This window comes from Protobothrops mucrosquamatus, unplaced genomic scaffold, assembly GCF_001527695.2.
Source record: "Protobothrops mucrosquamatus isolate PMUCROS unplaced genomic scaffold, P.Mucros_1.0 scaffold266, whole genome shotgun sequence".
Lineage (NCBI taxonomy): Eukaryota > Metazoa > Chordata > Lepidosauria > Squamata > Viperidae > Protobothrops > Protobothrops mucrosquamatus.
Window position 1 is genome coordinate 895,579 of NW_015386611.1, and position 21,295 is coordinate 916,873.

The following is a 21,295-nucleotide window of genomic DNA, read 5'->3' on the forward strand; positions in this document are numbered from 1 at the left end:
AGTAGAACAATTAATTGTCCTAACTAAAATTCAATAGGGATAGTAGTTGGACGCTACAATCCCTATTAAACATCTATCCTAGAGGTGGATTTTCTGAAATGATTAAAGCAGAGTTAGGTCATCTTTATGGGGAAATTAGTAGAACACCTATCAGATATGTTTGCCCATAAATTCAAATAGCATAGAAGTCTAGACATAAAGTGTTTCTAAAATGTGAGGTATTCTGAACAGAAAGGATCCAAATACAAAATTTTATATAGTATAAAATGCAGTATGTCTGTTGAACACAGAAAGGAATCTTTGGGGTTTTTTTTAAAGCAGGCATTCTAAGGTATCAGTGGATGTGATTGCTTTTAGACTTAGTTATAACAAAAATGGTTTGATCTGAGAAGATTTGTGATAGAGAAGGTAACACTATGGTTCTATCCTTTTTTTAAAAAGAAAAAGTAGATATATGTGATTGACAAAAAAGAGAGAAAGAAAAATGAGGAGGAGGAGGAGGAGAAAAAGAAGAAGAAGAGGGAGAAGAAGTGAATTTCAGCCTTCCCATAGCTGTAATCTTAGAGGCAGGGTAATACATTTGGAAACATATTCCTCCTGAATCAAAATCAGGAGACCTTTTCCAAAATTGCTAGTAAAAAGGTCTAGTGAAGCTAGGAATGAAAGGCTCCCCCTTCCTTTTCCTAGCTGTCTACGAGCAGTAAAGCAGGTGGCTCCCCGTGGCTGACTTTTCATGACAACATGCCATTAGAAATTGTGGTCCTGTTGATCAATCCACTCGACATGACAGCTTTGCCGCGAGGCCTAGCTCTTTGAGCACCAGCGCTGTGGCTTTTCCCTCCTTTTTTCCTGCACTAATTGGTGAAAGTTTTTACTGTGCTTGTGGCATAGGAAATTCTTTTGAACAGTGTCACAATCAAGTGTTGACTTCTTTAGAATTGCAAGTAGGTTAAGTGAGTATCAACATAGCAATATCTTTTAAGAGTTCTTTCTCTCCCCCCCCCCCAAAAAAATCTTTAATCAAAAAATTTTTGTTCAAAAAAAAAATAGTTTGAACGTTTAGCAATAGTATTTTGGTAATGATATTAAATATCCTTATGGTACATTTATGCATATATTTTTTATTTTTTCTTAACAAATATATTTTTGAGAAATGTCAAAATAATAATCACAAAAGGATTTTTTTAAAAATAGTTATTATAAAGTTATTTGTGTCATTCATTATATTCAAATAACTTTTCTCAAGTTTTCTCCAAACACCTGACCTAATATTTGTATTAAGGAATGCTTATCTTTACAATACAGAAAAGTAATTGTTGAATCCTATATGTCTTTGTGAGAAAGGTAATATTCTTGATACAAATATATGCTGCATGTATAAAAATGCATATATGTGTGTGTGTGTGTCTGAATTGAAAATTTTTATATAAAGAGGGAAACTGTGTAAGAAAAATTATTGTGTCCATGTAGTACCTAGATATTTATGCTGTATAGGATTCAACCACCATGTTTCTATCTATTTTTCATGCAATATTGTCTTTCATCTCATAACTACTACAAGTCCTTTTGTTGTGCATAATACATATATATCCTAAGGACTGTATATATTCTATAAAGCTAATATCATTTAATGTAATTATATAGCATGTATACACATATTTTTATTATAAGGGCTGACCATTGAAGCAAATAGCAAGCATAAAGGGGAAAAAAGAAAATGCAGAGATCATAAATAGTTTTCAATGCATATTCAGCTATAGAAAGCTGAAATTATTGCATAATTTTCACTTCTGAACATGGCTAAAAACGCCGGAAATAATAGATATTTCAATCTGGCATAACCAATGCAAATACAAAAACAGTTACAATTTTTTTTTAAAAAGTAGAGCATTACCAGGATTTATGGCATCATTTTCCCTCCTGTAAATGCTGCCGTATTTCTTTTTGTTGTCCTCTTTTATACAACCAAATTGAAAGGAGCATAAATTCATATCGTAATTTTGCCCAGAAAAAGAAATAGCTAAAATTTGCATTATTAACATTATCAAGTCACTAGTTGGTAAGACATCAGACATGACGAGCAAGAAGGGCAGCTTAGGGAGAATTGCGCTTTAAACCCTCAGCAGATCGGAGTTAGGATCAAAGGCGCTTGTTTTATGTGGCTGTGTGAGACTTTGAAGTCTTGACTGCACCTACAGCACTCATTTCATCAGGTTCACTGGTGTCTTAATAGCAGATCAATAAGTTTCAAAGTCGGAGAGTTAATTTGATACTAGTGCTGATGCAGTCGTGCTGGGGACGCAGAGAGAGGCAGGAGAAAGCAACCTATTAAGATCTGGGATGCGGAGAAGTGCTTGATGATGCTGATTCTATCCACAAAATTCCAAACTGTAAATGTTACAGTTCAAAATTTCCGAGCTCTAATATATTATTAAGAGGAAAACTAGATGTCTTCTTTGTTGAAGGAGATGATAAATTAGTGGTTTTCTGTTATGACCAAGGTTTGATTCAGAAATACAGACATTTTAATGTGATTAATGTAAAATAAAAGGCCTGAACAAAAGCACATAATTTTATATCTCTCCAAGATGATATTCCTCCCAAAAGAAGCAGGGCATATGAAATGCTTTGTTGTGTATTTTTTCATGGATTTTTTCCTCCCTATTTTACCGTTTATACCTTAAAAAATGCTTTAAGGCAAAGTGAAGTTATCAGTACAAATGATAGCCAGAGAAAATGTACTGTGCTTTTAATTCTACCTTGCCATGGATGTATGCATATGGTTGTATGTACAATTAATATTTCACCCTCATATCCATCTTTTTTTGTACATTATAAAACTATAATAAGGGCAGAACCCACGTAAATATTGTTTAGTCTGCATTATTTTCTTTTTAGACTGCAAAATAAACAAGATAGTTTCAATTATTTGGCAACATCATTTATAGAAAAATAAAAATTATACTAATATAAAATCTTAATAAATGTTATTTATTTTTGTATCAGTGCGACATTCATCCAGGCATAGTTGATGGCAACCCGAATAGTTTTCACAAACTGAGACACACAGACATACATAAATGCATAATCCCTCTTAAAAAGAAATTTCTTTTTTAGAAACCATAAGAACTTTTCCATCTATATGTATGGTAGAGGTTTCCTTGCACTAGAGGTCAACTTCACACCCTCTTGGAACAAAACTCTAATTTAGATTGTTCATCTAAGGGTTGATAATGGCATTAGGGGGCCAGGAGGCTGGTCAGTGGGAGCCGTAGATTAGCGCAGTAGCCACAGCAGCTTTACTTAGACCCCCATGATTCATTGGACAGATTAACTATCACATCTGTCATTTTTATCCCTTTTAATTCTTCCCCTTTTGCCATATTTAAAATAATAAACAATTTTCCCTTGAAAAAAGGCAGAAGGGCAGGATTAATAAAAATTGCCAAAAAAGCAAGTTCTATGAAAGAAGCCACCAAAGGTATGTTCCAAAATGCCTCTGTAAAAATTATATTATTAAGCAACTGATTTCTTGATATTTCTGCAAGGGGAGATGTTTGTATACATATGTATACAGAGTATAGATCTTGATAAATTGATTAGAAAAAGCATGTTTTAAAGCATACAATTTCTTTAACAGCAATGATTGTTCAAGTGGTTCGGAACTGAGCTTGTATGAAGAATTCTCATATTTTCTCCATTATTTGTTTCCTTCGCAATTTGTTTCTTTTGATTTCATGATTCGATTAATTAGAATTTATCATAAAGGTTGATTTCATGTTCAAAAATTTGGACCTGATTGAATGAAAATTAATGTTTGATCTTTTCCAAGCCCAAGGGGAGACTACTGTCTGGTTGCTGATTGCTTAATAATTATTGTTGAGTTCCACAAGTGCAGTTTCCAATCTTTATTACAGAAAGATGTCAGTGTTAAAAGGGAATTTAAGAGTTTCTATAAATGGAATTGTTGATAAAGTGAGTGAGACAGTTCTTGGGAATTGGGGAATTGGTGCAGAAAGAATTTGTAGGAGATGAAGGTGCCTTCAAATTTGGGTAGGAATTATTTACTGTGCTGGCTTTTTTGAGCTTCTGAAGTAAAAGTGAAGACATGGAAAATTACTCAAGATGGTATGAATTGCTTCTTTGTTCTTTTCTTTAAATAACAAAGATTTAAGGAAAAAACCCACATTTTTCTTAAAATACTATGATTTAAAAACTGTCAGTGTGGTTGGTATTTTTAATTTTTTCAAAAAAAATCTTACAATAAATATAAGTATCATGGATAGTGTATCCCCACCCAATAATGATCTGCACTTTATTAAAAGAGTATTAATTTGGCTCCTGATCTCTTGGGAAGCACCTTAAGATGATGTTTGGGTGGGTGGGGGTTCCCCCCGAATTGTTTTTTTAAAAAAATTCTAGCAGATTTGGTCCCTGTCAGTCAGAAATAATTGTGTTCTTAATCTTGTCCCTGATGGATGACTCGGAGTTCAGCAACGGGCCAGCTCCAATGACAAATACAATATTAATATTCATTAACTGCTTTGACAATGCTAATTTTGATGCAGTAGTAAAGGGCCTTCCAAAGTTAGCGGCCAAAGCATCAGAGCTACGCAAGGTGGCAAGATAATTTGTGCTGGTTTGCTGAGCTGAAGCCTTTTAAAGTCTATGGCAAAAAGCTAGGTACCACAAACAAAAAAGAGAAAGGGAAAAAGTTCTGAAGCATTGGAAAGCAGGGCGGCGGAAGTAATACGATCACACTCCGCTCAAAAATTTGACACCTCTGATGCAGTTTCTTTGAGTGAAATTTCTACAAAGTTGCTACAAAAAAAAAAGCATAGCATGGTAAGTCAGCACATTTGTGATTTTGTTTAATCTTTTTGATCTTTTCAATTATCACTATTTGAAGATCAATAGTCATTTTTCCTATTCTGCTTAGGAGACACGCAGCGGTGGTTTAATATATGTTAGGACCATTCTCTTTCTAGGCAGGCATCTGCAACTTCGTGTGATTTTTTTTTCTATTTAAGCTTTGAGAAAATCTATATATGGAATACTTCTGATTTTTTTTTTGCTTGTCCCATTTTTAGACATATATGTTAATTTTTAAAGGTCTTTATAAAGTAATATATAATTCACTTTTTCCTGTCGATAAGGATTTGGGGATGGAATTTTTTTTCAAAGGAGAAGAAAAAGAGCAAAACGATCTTCCATCTTTTACTGAAATCGAACCTCCTCTTCCCCCTTCCCCAATTGACTGGCATCAAATAGCCATTAAAGCTTCATTTCCCTGATGAGCAGTGAAGCAGTGTTTTCACCAAGTTAGGTGAACTTTGGAAAACTGAGATTTCCATTATATTTGCCAAGTCGGCAAACAAAATATCAGCTTTTGTTCTTTTGACTGGGGGTTTGAGGGGAGGAGGAGAAAGAGAGAAAGTCTCCCCCCCCACTTTTTGTGTGGTTTGGTATTGAATCAGAGGGAGAAGCAGGCATTGTTCGTTTTCCTACCAAGCGAAATAATTCTATGAATGGAACTGGACTTGAGCATCTTTTCTGAAGAGCTGGCGTTTGCAGTGCTCTTCCCGTGTGTTTATCTGTTCAGTGCAGCTCCGTGGTGAATGGCTTAGGTAGGGTGCTGCCCTCCAGTGGATCAACCTACTGCAGTCTTAATACACATCATGTAGGTATGTTAATATAACAAGCAGCAGCATGCTTGAAACCAGGCAGCGTGAAGCATCCTGATTAAAACTGTTGTAAATGGTAAGCTATACCTTTTCCTCCTTTCACACAGGGGCTAGCAGATTGAGACTTTGCATTTCATGTATCAGCACGGGTAGTTGCATTTTGTTGCATGTTTTTGTTGCATGTTAATTTAAAATTATAGGAGACTTTTGCCATGAGAAAAATGCTTTGGAGTTTGGGAACTTTTTATTAGCTTGGCTTCTGCCATTATTACTGAATAATCCTTTTTTTAACGTTTTGTTTTGTTTTCAGTGAAGGTGTACATTATTCCTTATGGCTTATTCAGCTCTTGGGGGTTGGGTTAAGTAAGGCCATTGCCTTCCTTTCGTCAGCATAAAGTTGAATTAGGGAAGGAGAATGTTTGGGAGTTTTTCTACCTAGGAAAGAAAAAAGCCCCTTTTTTCTCCAAGTTCTATAAATAATAAAAAAAATGTTTCAGCACCTTTATGCTGGATCGAAGAGGAATCTGTGATTGAACAGAAGTTCAATTTATCCTATCCCATGCATAAGTGTAACTTCACTGCAGTGTGAGAGGTGGGTCAAAAACTTCACGGAGATACTGAATTAGATAGATGATAGATAGATAGATAGATAGATAGATAGATAGATAGATAGATAGATAGATAGATAGATAGATAGATAGATAGATAGATAGATTCAGTTCTTACATTGCATTAAATATAAATGATGTTCCTGCAATGAGTTCAGAACAGTTCCAGGGAGAGGGAAAAAGATTGGAAGAATGTTGGTAGGTTCACATGATTCTCTTTTAAAAAAAAACACAGGACAAAATCTGTTCTCTTTCTTTCTCACCTCCTATTTTTGGGACAACCAAGAAGGAAACCTTCTGTTAAAGGCAGTCCATCCTGTTTGCTGTACTTTATAAGTTATTGTTGCTAAATGATTGGGAACTGTCCATCACCAGCCAGAGAACTTGCAGTTTATTTAAGAAATTGCACGTGGGACAAAAGCAACTGATGGAGTGTGGTGGCCGCTGTGAATAGAGGGAGGGAATGCAATTAGTTGCCGTGCTGTTGGAGCTTTTTACTTGTCAAACTGGAGCCTCATTGCTTTTGTTATTACCATGTAAAGGGAAATTGCAGGGTTTTGTTTTGGTATTAAGGGCCTTAACGGTTGCTGGCTGACACTTTATTTGCAAAGGCTGGATAAGTGCGGGAAAAGGATAGTGGTGAGAAAATCAAACAGAAGAACTCTTTCTCTTTTTGGGAGAAGTTCTTCCAGACCTCTAGGATTTTATATCCACTTCTGAATATAATGCAGCCAATGCACCTGTAAAATAAGGGTAGTCAGTGCATAATAGTTGCAGAGATTTTTGCTCTACGTTTTGCCTAAAAAGTTTTCCCTTTTTTTAGCAAAAATGTATTCTGGGGCTTAATTTATTACACACATGTCAAAAAACATGGGTGACAGGTCTTTATGAATTTAACAAGATTTCAGAAGATTTAACAAGATTTATTTACTGGGAACATTCAGGAACTTTCTTTCTTGGTAAAATATATTATGCTTTTGTGTATGAACTTTACTTGCGCTGCTTTTGTATTAATAACTGATAATGCTCTTTTGTGCGAGAAATTGCTTAACCATCACATTGGTCTTTGCTTCTGCACTAGTTATTTTTAGATTTGTAGTAAATTCGACAGTAGAAATTAGAACGCTGTCTTGGCAACTTTTCTCTTTTAAATCAATAACGATTAAAAAAAAGTAACTGACATGAATAACTTGTAAGACACGTAAAAAATAAGTTAGCATTGTTCAAATCACTGAACAAACTGAAGCAATATTTTCTCTTTACTATTCATCTATGGAAACTTTTAATAAAAGTTGCTACAACAGAACATACCCTTTCCATACACAAAAAATCCTGAAAACAGACTAAGGTGATCTTGTCTTGGTTTTGTACAAAATGATTTAGATTTTACCCAAAGGGGCGTTTTTTTTATGCTAGCAAAAGTTAAGACATGGAACACTGATCTAAAAGCAGAAGATCTGCTAAAGACTTTATTTGCGTCAGAGTGACAAGGAAATCAACTTATTCCTCCTGCAGGTCTATCAGTAAAAAATGGTTTGGTGCTATCTGACAGTTGTTCATATAAAGTGATTGCTTGCTTCACTTCTGCGCTCATGTTTTCTTATGATTTTCTCTTGCTGCCTTGCTTCAGAGCTAAATGTTACCTATGCTATCTGAATTGTTGTATTGTTGTCATTGATTTCCAAGGTAACTGTTGTTGTTTTTTAAATTATCCTTAACAGACAAAGAAGTGGGGGGGGGGTGAGAATTTGAATATTGTAACCTAGAAATGATTACTCTGAGTTTTGCTATCCACAGTCAATGTCTTAGAAAACGAGACACTTCTCTCAGCCAATATTCGATGTCATAATGGATGCTGAACGTTCAGAGAACTCCAGGCCTCAAAACCGGAAACATCTTGATCTTTTAGGACCATACTTTAAGTAAAAACATGGGTAAAGGAAAGGGAAGGAAACAGAAAGGGAAAAGCAGACAGGGAAAATTATAGAACAATTGGCATTTGGTTGTGAAGAAACAAAAACTTTTAGGATTAAGAGTGGGGCAAACAAAGCTGTAATGTACCCAAGAGATGCACTTTTAATGGGAATGGAAGATTTGAGTAGTAAAGAAGGAACACTCGCCTCTGGCTTCTCTCTGTTCCAGCATTTTGGCTGTTGGCATCTCAATTTGAATTGTTGGGTGAGTAACATTTGCGTGTTTGTGATTATGAATTTTGGTGCATGTAGTGTGCATATGCAACTTTCTAGTAATGACCACTGAACTAGTTGTGTAACTTGTTTTCATTAGTGCCAGAGATAACATTAAAAACAGAAGATTTTTTTTTTTTAAGACAAAGTGAGAATCATTTTTGGAGAAGAGAATAGAGAGAATAATTTGCCAGTGACAGCTCTTAATATGTTTAAGATTGCATAACAACCCAAAACATATTTTGCCACATGCAAAGATGTGGGACTATTAAAATTGAGTTTTCTTGTTTTGGAAAGGAAGTCCTTTTCTTTTTGTAGTGTTGTCATAGAAAAGGGGATTTCAAAATTTGCAGCTGGTTACATTTATTGAAATAAGCTGCTGGGTAAAGCTTGCCAATGAAAACAAATGTTTGTAGATGGGAGGATATATTACTTATGTAAAATATTTACAAAAAGGCATAAAGCATACTAAAATATAAACTTTTCATTTATTTTATAGTGCAACATATTTTGTTGTGCATGTTTCACCTTTCCCTATTTTAGAATAAATTATTTAGAACTTAATTATTGAGATTACTGAAATAAACGGTATCTGTGACTTTTCAGAAGTAAATTCCATTGATTTCAGGCATGCTTATTTGGTTTTAATATTTTTTAAAACTAATTGTTCATCTAAGATTTCAGCCTTTTGCATACTTATAGTAGTAAGCCATATGGATTTCAGAAATGTTATTTTAATTTATATATCATAAGTAAGTTTCAGATTCTTTACATCACATTATTTGTCTACTGCCTTGGTTAAAGGTTTCATCTGTAAGTAATATTAAGTCTGTTTATTTTGTTGCATAAAAATGATGATACAATTTTTAAAGAAATTCTTCAAATTATTTTATTAATAATATCTTTAAAATACATTATTTTAAAAGAAAAGAAAAAATATGTATTTAAAATTCTTCAAACCGCATCTAGAGGACTGCAAAATATACTTCTTTGTATGTAATTTACAAGATACATCTTGCTGAAATTAAGGCCTGCTTATGGATTACCTTCTTTCATTCTGTTTTTTTAAAAATTTTGTTGAAAAAATAGTATTTTTTTTATTTAAAGGTATTTTTTTTTAAAAAATAGTTTGCTAAGACTGCAATCCTAAGCATATTTATTCAGAAATAAACTCCATGGAACTATATGTGGTTTACTCTGAAATACATATGCTTAGTTCTATAGCTGCTAACACAAGATTTTACCCTCAGAAGGATTCTACAGTACTTAGAAAATAAAGTAATTGAACTCAGTGGAAGTTATTATGAAATAGTGGGGAGTCAATTATTCTGTTATATATTTCCCCCAAAAAATTGATAAGCAAAACAAATGTCATTTTTGATGGTTTTGGGTATATCTAAAACTATTACTTTTATACCATTATGTGATATACTTTTTAAGCAAAATAGGATAAATTCTATTGCAGATTCATTATATATATTTCCCAAGATATTAGAAAATTTGTAGCAGTATTTTTAATTTGTAATTCTTGATACTATCTTACAGAAAGTAAAACTTTATAAACTGATAAATCTAATCCTTTCTTTTCACTCTATCAAAACTTTAGATATTAGCAATTTAAAAGATTTTGCTTCCAAATACTTCTTTTACTGGAAACCGTGCTGATTTTTCACTACTATAAATACTGTGTTTTGGAGTATTAATCAGTCCGGTACATAATACATGTATAAATACATAGATTGCGTTACTGCGGTGACTTTGAAAAATCAAGAACAATATTTTTGGAATAAAGCAATGTGTGACTGTTTTCTGACTTTGCAAAGTATAGCTGTTTGTATCCTTGACTTCTGGAAACATGTTGTGATATTTTTAGGACCCTTCTTCACTTTTAGGCATTATATTCTTTATTTGTATTAAATTCAAATTGCAATGTATAAACAATATGGTTTAGGGAAAATATAAATATTACAAAGACTGTTTGAATTTCCAAAATATTGATTTTGCCATCAAAATCTTCTAAGACAGACATCTTTTTTTAAACATAAATAGTTAATCTTTTATAATGGTAGCAAAACAAAATGTGGCTGGTAACTAATATTACGTTAAATAATAGTATTTCCTTATTAATAATGAAAATTTAACTTTTCAAGCAAGATATCAATTTCTACAAATCTTTTACCTAACAATTTGAATATTATTTAGAAATTACATTTTTAGTAATCAATCTCTCTCTCTCTCTTCATAAATCTTTCACGTTGTATTAGGATTTGAAATTTTGCTTGTAAGCCATGGAGTCACTTTTTGTGAGATAGGTCGGGTATATAAATTTGCTTAATAAATATGTAATCCATTTAAAGTATATGCTTAAATTTTTTCCCTTTGGAATTGTTCAATTTGCTGGGCTTCCTCCTCCTTTTCCTCTCAGAGTAATTAATGCTCATGATTTCATCTTTACCATTTCTAGTAAGTTTCCCTGAGTTTATTCAAACTTCTTTGTTGCTAGTTATGATTAGAAAAAAAACCTTACAAGTTAATAGTTTGTTTTTTGTTCTTGCAAATCAATTAAGTAAAATATGTTTGAGTCACCAAAAATAGTTTTCTCTAATATGACAATTTATCAGACATTTAAAGAACCTGGATAAAAATCTATGGGATCTAAGTGAATATTTCCCAATTTTTATTTATTTGAATATCATATTTCAAAGTTCTGAAGCAAGAGGTTGGCCCCTGTTTTATCTTATTAACCCTGCAGATAATAATTTGGAGCTTGATTAGCTTTTGAGGAAGTTGGTAACCCTTATTTAATGAGAACAATTCTCAATCAGAAAAAAAAAGTGAGAGAAAAATAGAAGAGAAGTGGTAGTATTCAGGTCACCCCCTCTTTTAAGGGGTTTGTGGGCATAGGGGTTAGGGTTGTTGTTTTTTTGTGTAAAAGTCTGGCAAGGAAAGTATTGTCCGTACACATGGCTGTCAGTGCTCCTGCCATCATTTACGTGAGGGAAGAAAATGAGTCCTTTTAACATTAGGAGCTATGTTTATCAATGGAAGCCTTGTCCTCAGCTACAATAGGGAATGAGCTTAGGGCAAGACCTTAGGCAGAAATGAGCTATGTTAAAGTTTGAAAGGGTTCAGAGCACTGTATCAGTGACAATAGACTAAGGAGAAGTAGATTCCTGGAGAAAATGCTTAGTCAGGTGTGAAAGTATTCTTTATGTCAATAAAATGTATGTTGAGTCAGTAAATATAATGGTTCTTAATTCCCTCAAGAATAACACTGAGAAGAAATTGAGCAGTTTGCATTTGTTGTGTGCAAAAAAGTTTTTAAAATGACATTTGAAAAAAAAACGATTAAATATAACTATGGCATTAAAATACCTGTTCATGTATTTGCATAAAATATTAGAAAATAGTTAGATATTGTTAATAACTCCAAAATGCTTTTGTTGACCTAGGTCTTCCTAACTTATTTAACTATGTTAGAGTTAAATAAGATTGAATATAATATTTATGAGAGTAAAGAATTGATATCACGTTTAAAAGAAAAACATATTATTCCTTGGAAGGCTTAGTTATTAAAAATTACTGATGCAGATGGTATAATGCAGAGTTCTGTTCAGATTTATAAAGTCAGTTTAAAGTTTATAGTCCAATTTTTATTCTGCATATTTTACATTCAAAGAGTAGTGTAAAAGAGGAGAGCATGGCAGAAAAATCAGAATGGAGAGCAGAGATGTAGTTTAATTTGTGTTTCAGTTTTACAGTTGAATTGTAACTTTTGTTTCTCTTACAATTTTGGTCAACATCTTAGAGTAAGAATTAAAATATATAGCTCTAAGACACAGTGCCTTGTAACATGGTCTAAAGATAATAAAAGTGATCAGTGTGGGTTAGAATCCCTGGCTGCTAATTGTGGTAGCACAAATTTATGATTCAGGTAGATACACAATACGAGAGTTTCATTCCTGGGTGTAGCCTAATGGAATATATATCATGGGCCCAACTTATTCCTATTTGTCCTTATTCCTTTCTGTCATGTAACCTTCTTGTACTAAGTACATTTATTGCTGTTCCATTTACATATCTTTGATATTACTCCCCACATACATAATAATTGAGATCAAATCCCAACATTGTGCAAACAAACTTGAACAAATAGATGTTGTCCTCTTTTATTCCCTTTAGTCACAACCTTCCAGAGTAGATTTTGAGAATGAGGACATTTTGCTGGTGAACTAGAGAAAGAGGACGTTATTTCTCCTATTCCCTTGTTGCTGGACAGAAGCTGTTCCATCAGCAGAGGGAGTTAATTGTATACACCCCTAAGATTTCTTTCACCTTTCTCTTGGAGAAATTTATAGGAATTTTTCACGTTTCTCTTGGAGTAATTTATAGGAATTTACTTAAGGCACCGCTACATTTTTAATACACTATGGCTGAAATATCTAATATAAAGATCTAGTATATGTTATCTTCATTTATACATGTGCTAAACCATTCTTAATTTTTGTCCAGTAATTTTACAGTATTGTTTTCATGTCTGTAATGCAATCTGATTTACTTTAGGCAATGATTGACAGACAATAAGAAAAAATGGGGAAAAAGCCTAACTTTTCCAAATTATTTTTATTTAAATTTGCTTCTTCATAAAGCCAGAAGTTAAATACCTAGTTTACCAAAAGTAGGATCCTCCTTACATTTTCACCCATCCTCTATTGGTATTTATTGGTGTTCTATTAACTATAGTAAGAAAAATCCTGTTCTATTATTCATTAATGGCGTTTAAAAAGATGTACTTTCAGAAAATTTCAGTGTTGTAAGAATAATTATTTAGTTTTATTATAATGTAAGCAAAACCAAAGTAATAGAGAAATATACTCTAGAAAGCAATCATCTGTGTGGACAAGGGAATGAGCTAAGATGATATACTAGTACTTTTTATCTAATTTCTGTGTGCTACCTTTTATACTCATTTGATTGTACCATAATTGCTTTTGGGATGGCAGGGGGAGGGGGGGGGAAATAAGCCAATTGCCCTGTTGATTTCAAAGACCGAAAGAAATTGAATATTAATTCTCAATATCCACATTGTTTATAGTCTCTCCTTGAGATTTCCCACCCAAAAAGTGTATTTAATGCAGTTCTGTAATCCTACTTGTAAAACCAGATTCCTTTATTACAAACCAGAAGTATATCCAAAATTACCTCTGCCTTCCTAATTAAATTGCTGGTCATCTTTGTCCTAACCTTTTTCAGTAAATGTGCCTAACATATTGGTGCCATTAAACTTTTAATAAAACTAAATTGTAGTGGACAATCACTGTTCAGTTTTATATCTGTCTGGATGTAGTATAAAAGTATCTACCATCATTTTTCCACAACATAAAATATATATTTAGCATATCTGTCCAAAATTGAAGTTGCACAAAAGACATCCATATTACTCCCACCATGATGGTGTTTGACTCCCATTTGCGGGGAGAGTTGTATTTTGTGATATCATATGTCTTCTGGAAGCATGCGGTTCTTTTTTCCAGGGTTTTAGGCCTTTTAGTATTTGTAATTATAAGCCACACAGACTTATGTGGAGTTTGACAATCTCTAAATTGTAATGGCTATCATCATATCATCTTTAACATTTTATATAAAAGATATCTTATTGATATCTTAAGAGTTTGGAATGAGAATGGCCTACTAGAGAACCCTTCACATTAAATCTGTGTCATATTTTCTATTAAGCATTGAATCAAAATAGCAAAATGTCAAAGGAACGTAGGGGATCTCCTTCATAGCATCCATTGCAAATCTGAGGATAATTCAGAAACTCATGCCCTCTACATTTCAGTTTTGGAATGCTATGCTTGGATACTGAATGAGTGTACAAAAGATGAACAAACCATGTCAACAAATAAACTGAATTTAAGAGATCTATCTGACACAGAATTATGAATAAACTAATAGGTTTAAACTGTCAAATTATTTGGCTGTTTATATCATCCTCAATGATTATCCATATAAGCCATCAATATATATTGCCCCTATCGCTGGAATACTATTCGAGAATATCCAAATGTGTTTGATTTCCTAAGAATGAATAAGTATGTTAGTTCACCTTGCCGAGGAGAATAGCAAACAAATTCTATAACGATAATATAGTTGAAAAAATAATTGAAATGAACAGGTTAAAACAGTCTGAATATAGACTGATCAGTCTTGGCTCATCACATAACAGAGATAACTGTAATTGAAAAGAAGCAAGTAGGAATAATTGATGTGGCAATTCCAGGGGATAGTAGAAAAGAAGATAAAGAATTGGAGAACATCACAAAGTATGAAGATCTGAAAATCAAAATTGAAAGATTATGGCATAAACCAGTCATGGTGGTCTCGGTGGTTATCTGCACACTGGGTAGCATTCCAAAAAATCTTGAACAGATGTATAAAATCTGTGCATTGACAGAATTTCCATCTGTCAATTGCAAAAGACCACACTGCTTGAATCCACACATATACCAATACATTACGACATCCTAGTTTCTCAATGCGTATGAAAGCCGCACCAGCTAAAGAACTGGCAGCTGTGACTTCACATTGTTGTGAACAGATAACCTTCTGAATGGAAAGTAAGTGTCTTCACCACTGAGCCACCACACAGCTCAGATTATGAAAACAACAACAACAACAACAACTGTTAATGTTTTCACTATTTTTCAAACTAGCAAATTAAATTAATTTATCTTTATTACAATTATCTCTATTTCCATTTATCTTCCTTATCATAGAGTATGATTATTCCATGATTACATGCAGTGTGTAACCCTCAACATGTTTACTAAGTCCCTAAGCATTCAGTGATGCTGTCTGGTTATGTTTTTAATTATTGTAGCATAATGGAGTCCTGCAATGTACTCAAAAATAAATTTTACAGCAGTTTTAAAAACTACTTTTTAAAAAAGAAGTATATAAGTAGCTATATAGCTTTGGTACAATTTTAATTTTCATCAAGCATGCATTACTTCTTTTTTTTCCAATCCAACTGAAAAATTGCAAAGCAATTTTAATATAGCATAATGAAACATGCTTTGAAAGACTGAAGTATTTCAAAGGAAATTCATGTAATTTTAAAAAGAATAAATCTCCTAGTTTTCTTGCATCTTTTGAAAGTGTCCATCCATCTCTTTTTGGAATGACAATTGCTAATCTAGATTGAGGATAATGGTAAACACTATGACAGCTGCTGGACTAAGGTGGCGCTTGTAGACACTGCTCACTGTCCCTATTCTTTTAATGTAATTCCTTTTACTTGATGTTAATGCAAATTGTTCCTTACTGAAAGTAATAAAAGGAAATGAAGACACATTTGAAAATGAAAGTTGACGCTAATCCATTCTTCATCTAATAACTAGACTCTTTATCTTTGCTGCTACCTAATCTGGTTAAATGTCCCTCTTGTAGGATTTTAGTGTAAATCCTCTATAGGGAATAGTGGTTTTTTCCCCTTCTCCTTCTCTCTTGTGAGTGTGTATGAATCTGTGTGAATTGCAATTGGATTATTTGCAGGGGAAAAAATGGCTCAGCAGTCTGCTTGTTTCATTTGTATGGTGTTTGTGTGTGTGTGTGTGCATGCGCATTTCACTGTGTGTTAAAAACAAAAACAGATTCTCCTCTCCCCATTTTCTTTCTTCTCTTTCTATGTTTCCTGTAGAGAAATAATAGTTCAACTATAATACAAAATTTGGTATTTGATATTTTATTTCTGAGAGTGGTGATATGGTTTTAAGCATATCCTTCTTTCTACCTCCCTCCTCTAAATTGTATTCGCTGCCAATAAGAAAATACATATTAATATCTTCTATTATTTGAAAATTGGGACTCTGGCCATATGTCTGTTTAGAAGAAGTTCTCCTGGAATTCAATGTCCCATTCAGTTCACTGACAGTTGTCCTGCACATAAGCATGTATAGGCTTTATCATCTTTGAGCCAATCCGATAGTCTTTGCTTGCTTGCTGTGTTTTTTGTTTAAGGAACTAACACTCCAAATTATTATTATTTCTTTCTTAGGACGTAGTTATAAAATTAAAAGAAATAGATGGTGGGTTAGTAATAAACTTTAATTTAAGAAAGACATGGAGCTGAACATGGATGTATCTTGAGGATAAAGTTTAAAATGTATTCAGAGAAAAGTGGGCCATAGCGTGATAACTGCTTTGGAAAAAGCCAAAATCTACTTTTTCTTTTAAATACTATAGGGCCAATGCTAATTTGGGTGGATCAGCTGCATGATTGGCTCGGGTTGGTTCATGTTCACACACAGAACAATTGCTGACACATGGATTTGATGTGTGACCAGAGCTATGTGCCCTGAAATGAACTCTGCAGCACACACATCTGATTGTGAGTAAGATCTGTGTGTCAGCAATGTTAGAGTTATTTTGCAAAGGGTGAAAAATATTTTTTATACCTGGTAGAGATCAGTAAACAACTGCTTCTCAAGACTTTTTATCACACCTCAAAGTTCAAAAGTGCAAATATCATGTCTTAATTTAAACAAAGGAAAAAAAACCTCAGTATTACAACAGCAGTTTTGCTCCAAATGGTAAGCAATATATAGCAATAAAATCTTTAAAAGATATTATAGAAAGTTCAAGTAGAATGAAGTCTAGGCTCTCCCATGTGTGGCATTTGCTAGGTTCCCTCACCATATCTGATTTCTTCAGCTCAATGGCAATGGAAAAGGAAAGATTGCAAGCACAGTTTGCGGTATGAATGCTGGAATTTCAGAACGGGTGGTGGTTTCCCATTGGCTGGAACCCCTGGCATGCCCCACCTTCTTGGCTTTACATTCCCTTTAAAGACAAGTCATCATGGAACCTCATCATTTCACTGTGCTTTTGAAATTGAACAAATGACTCTTACTTTGCAGCAAAAACAAGTGTATGGGGTTACATTGGGATTAGGGGCAGGGGGCACCAGAAGCTAATTTTTTCATTGGTATACTGGAGGGAATACTGGCCAATTCATGACTTGTCCTGAACTGTCCATGACTTGTGATAGCCCTGGTAAGGACATGATAGGTCAGTTAAAAAACATTTCTGACCATTTAAAGAGTGGCTTTCTAGAGTGAGTGAAAAAGTCCCTAAAAGAGAGTAAAGAGCCTTCATTTTACAGGTCAGGTATTTCATGCCAAAAAGTGACCTTGTACCAACATTGAGTTTATTTCAGTTTACTTCTTAATAAAGAAACTTATGAATCCCAAAGCATCGGAGAAAGGAGGAATAAAGAACACTACTGAAGCTACTCTCTCATTCTGAACATGAAGAATCATAAATGCTAAAAACACCTGTGACTGTGTATCTGAGTGTATGATTGTGTGTGTGTATGGGTTTGTGCGGCGCACATGTGCATATTTATAAACAGCTACTTTAATGTGTCTACGTGGAACATTATTAATGCAACATCTTCCTATACTTTTTATTTTCTATTCTTACAGTCTAACAAAGTCCCAGTTGTGCAACATCCACACCATGTACATCCTCTTACACCGCTTATTACATACAGCAATGAGCACTTCACGCCAGGGAATCCTCCTCCCCACTTACCAGCCGATGTAGATCCCAAAACAGGTAGGTTGCAAGACTTACTGCAGAGGGATGTTTGAGAAGGAGCTAGACATTGAAGAAATTGTTTAAATGAGATCGTGTCTGGTCGATTAAGTATAACAAAAATGATTTCAAAATGATGGAAAACAACCAACTAATTGTGATGAAAATTCATAAGTTAAGTTTATTTATTTATTTATTTATTTATATTTGAATTTATATCCCGCCCTTCTCCCGTAGGACTCAGGGCGGCTGACAATCTATTTAAAATACATACAAAACAATACAAATTTAAAATTAATTAAAAAGAATATTAAATATTTGTCGAATTTAAAATATAATTAAAACCCCCCTAAAAATTACCCTAGGCCAGTCCTGCANACCAAGTCTTGAGGGCGCGGCGAAAGGAAGGGAGATCAGGGATAACCCTGATCTCTGGGGGCAGTTCATTCCAGAGGGTGGGAGCTCCCACAGAGAAGGCCCTCCCCCTTGGGGTCGCCAGCCGGCACTGTCTGGCTGACGGCACCCTGAGGAGACCCACTCTATGGGAGCGTACCGGTCGATGGGAGGTACTCTGCGGTTTCCTTTATGCATCATTCCTTTATGCCTATCATTCATTGCACTCTAATGGTAATGCAGTCCATTTCTAATGTCTTCTTTTTGGTAGGATACATTGATGCCATCAAGAAATTAAACTTATGGTTTGAAGAAAAATACCAAGATGATAGTCAACTGTTCCTAAAGCTGTTCAAAATAATATACTTATATTTAAACAATCTTAATCTTACCAAAGCTATATGAGCAAATTTATGTATATCAAAACAAGCCAAACGTCAAATATTTCCTCTGTGATTTTACATAATAAAGCTAACGTATCTTTATTAAACATCCTAATATGAAAAACATGTTATTGAACCAATATCCTCTTAAGAATATAAGACACTATTTAATATTCCAGCAGCCCATTGTCCTTTTTTATCATATATTTATATATCACCTAGTCAATCAATTCCAGTAACTTACCTGTTTTATATGAGTAAAACTAGTAAACAACAATGCAACAATGACCTTTACTTCAAAATTATTGCAAATAATTAATGTCTTATCTTATTAAACAGTTGTGGATTTAAAATCATCCAATGCACTTTTCAAGTTTGGTAATAATTCAGATGTGAATATTGCATCTGGATTAAACTCAAAACGTGATTATGTGCTATAATTTTATACAATTTCAATATTTCTTACATCAACAGGAATGGCTAAAACATAATTAGAAATAAGCTGATGTAAATTATTAACCCTGGTAGTCCACTATAACTGCCCTAAATAGGGCAATATTACTTGAAATTTTCCAGCTGGCATAATCAATAATGGCTTTTGAATTGGATCATTTGAATTCCAGAAAAAAAGAAAAATTAAAATGTAATTCAAGTAATAAGGTTGAAAATCAGTTAAGTCAACAGCACCTATCACTATTGCAGCACCCCAGGGGTCACGTGAACAAAATTTGGTTGCTTGGCAACTGGCATGTATTTATGAAAGTTGTGATCATGTGATCACTATTTGTACCTTTCCAGCCAGCTTCCAACAAGCAAAGTCAACAGAGGAAATCAGATTCGCTTTATGATTGCATGATTCAGTTAACAACTGCATTAATTCACTTAACAACTGTAGCAAAAAAAAAGATCATTAAATGGGGCAAACCTTATTTAACAACCGTCTTGCTTAGCAGCAGAAATGTTGGGCTTAGTTGTGATGGTAACTTGTATAAAACCTGAGAAAATATTCACTTTTACAAGGTTTCTATTTTCCCACTGGAATTTTTAACCATATATTTATATCAATATGAACATTTGATATTATGTTTACAGAAAGAAAATATTATTGAAGTAATTATTCCCATATATTTAAATATATCCAAACACCAGGTAAAAGCCCCAGTCTATACAAATTTCCAATAGTTACTTTGGAGCCACAGGAAGCATATAAAAATAGGTAAAATTTAATTATCTGATACTGATATTGTTGTAACATGCATCTGATATTGTTGTGCTATCTCTATACATTGTGTTGTATAATAGTCATAATTTTCACAAAACATAATAATAGTTTTGTGTTCAGCTTCATTTAGACTACATTTCTAAACTTTACAAAACAGGCCAATTGCGCTACTATTAAATTAAAGTACAGGTAACCCTTGTTCAGTGACTCCCTTGTTTAGCAACTGTTCCCAATTATGAGGGTGATGAAAAAGTAACTTTATGACTGATCCTTTAATTTAGGACCTGTAAAGCAAAGCAAAGATAAAATAAGATCATAAGCAAAGTCACAGTTTCATTGGTGGCCATTTCACTTAACAACCAACTTGCAGGTTTCAATTGTGGTTGTTAAATGAGAATTACCTGTAAATATTGGAGAAGATAAAAGATATATCTGATAATTTCCATAAGGCATGCAGGTGGGTGAATAAATAATCCCTTTTAAATAATCTTGGCCTAAGGGTTAAAGAATCACATTTTAATCAAAGTATTTAAAAATGAACAAAACCCAGATTTGGCCTAAACTTCTTTCAGAAAGTTTCATTGTAGTAAATCAAGGCATTTCTATTGTCAGATCAAGTTTTTATGAATTGTTCAAAACTATTTTGATTCATGAACAGGATAAGCCCTAGTATTATCTGAACAAAAATGCCATGATAATTTTTGAATTTTTTAAATCAACATTTAATAAAGAAATGGGGCAATACTTTTATTGATTCTAAGCCTCCTAGAATCACCTCTGGGCTAACTGGAGGGCATATAAGTTTAATAAACAAACAAACAGACAAATAAATAAATAACATCCAGTCTTTACCAGTCTTCAAAATTACCATTTACTTTGTTTTTATTTAAAAATTAATTTAAAAATAATAAATTTCAAACACTATTGGGTATTAAACAGCATTTTTAAAAAGTTTGGTACTATGTTCAGTATATTCCTTTTACCATTTTAAAGAATGATTATTGCATTGTATTCTTTACATGGTTGGCCCAGGGGGAGGAGACGGGAGCAGGTCTTGAGACGGTTGTATGGGAGGAGTTTGACTCTGTTGCTCCTGAAGATGTGGACAGGGTCCTGGGGAGGCTGAATGCAACCACATGTTTATTAGATCCGTGTCCCTCCTGGCTGGTACTGGCAGCTCGGGAGGGGACACGAGCCTGGTTCCAGGGAATTGTCAACG

General features: G+C 33.6%; 1 protein-coding gene across 8 annotated transcripts in view; it reads left to right on the forward strand.

The window, feature by feature from the left end:
- The window catches only part of TCF7L2 (transcription factor 7 like 2), a 207,401-nt gene that overhangs the window by 147,637 nt on the left and 38,469 nt on the right, over positions 1–21,295 (forward strand). For all 8 annotated transcript variants that reach the window (XM_015814586.1, XM_015814590.1, XM_015814589.1 and 5 more), the window contains exon 5: positions 17,967–18,099. In XM_015814586.1, the coding sequence (XP_015670072.1) occupies positions 17,967–18,099 (133 nt within the window). The remainder of the gene's footprint in view (positions 1–17,966; positions 18,100–21,295) is intronic.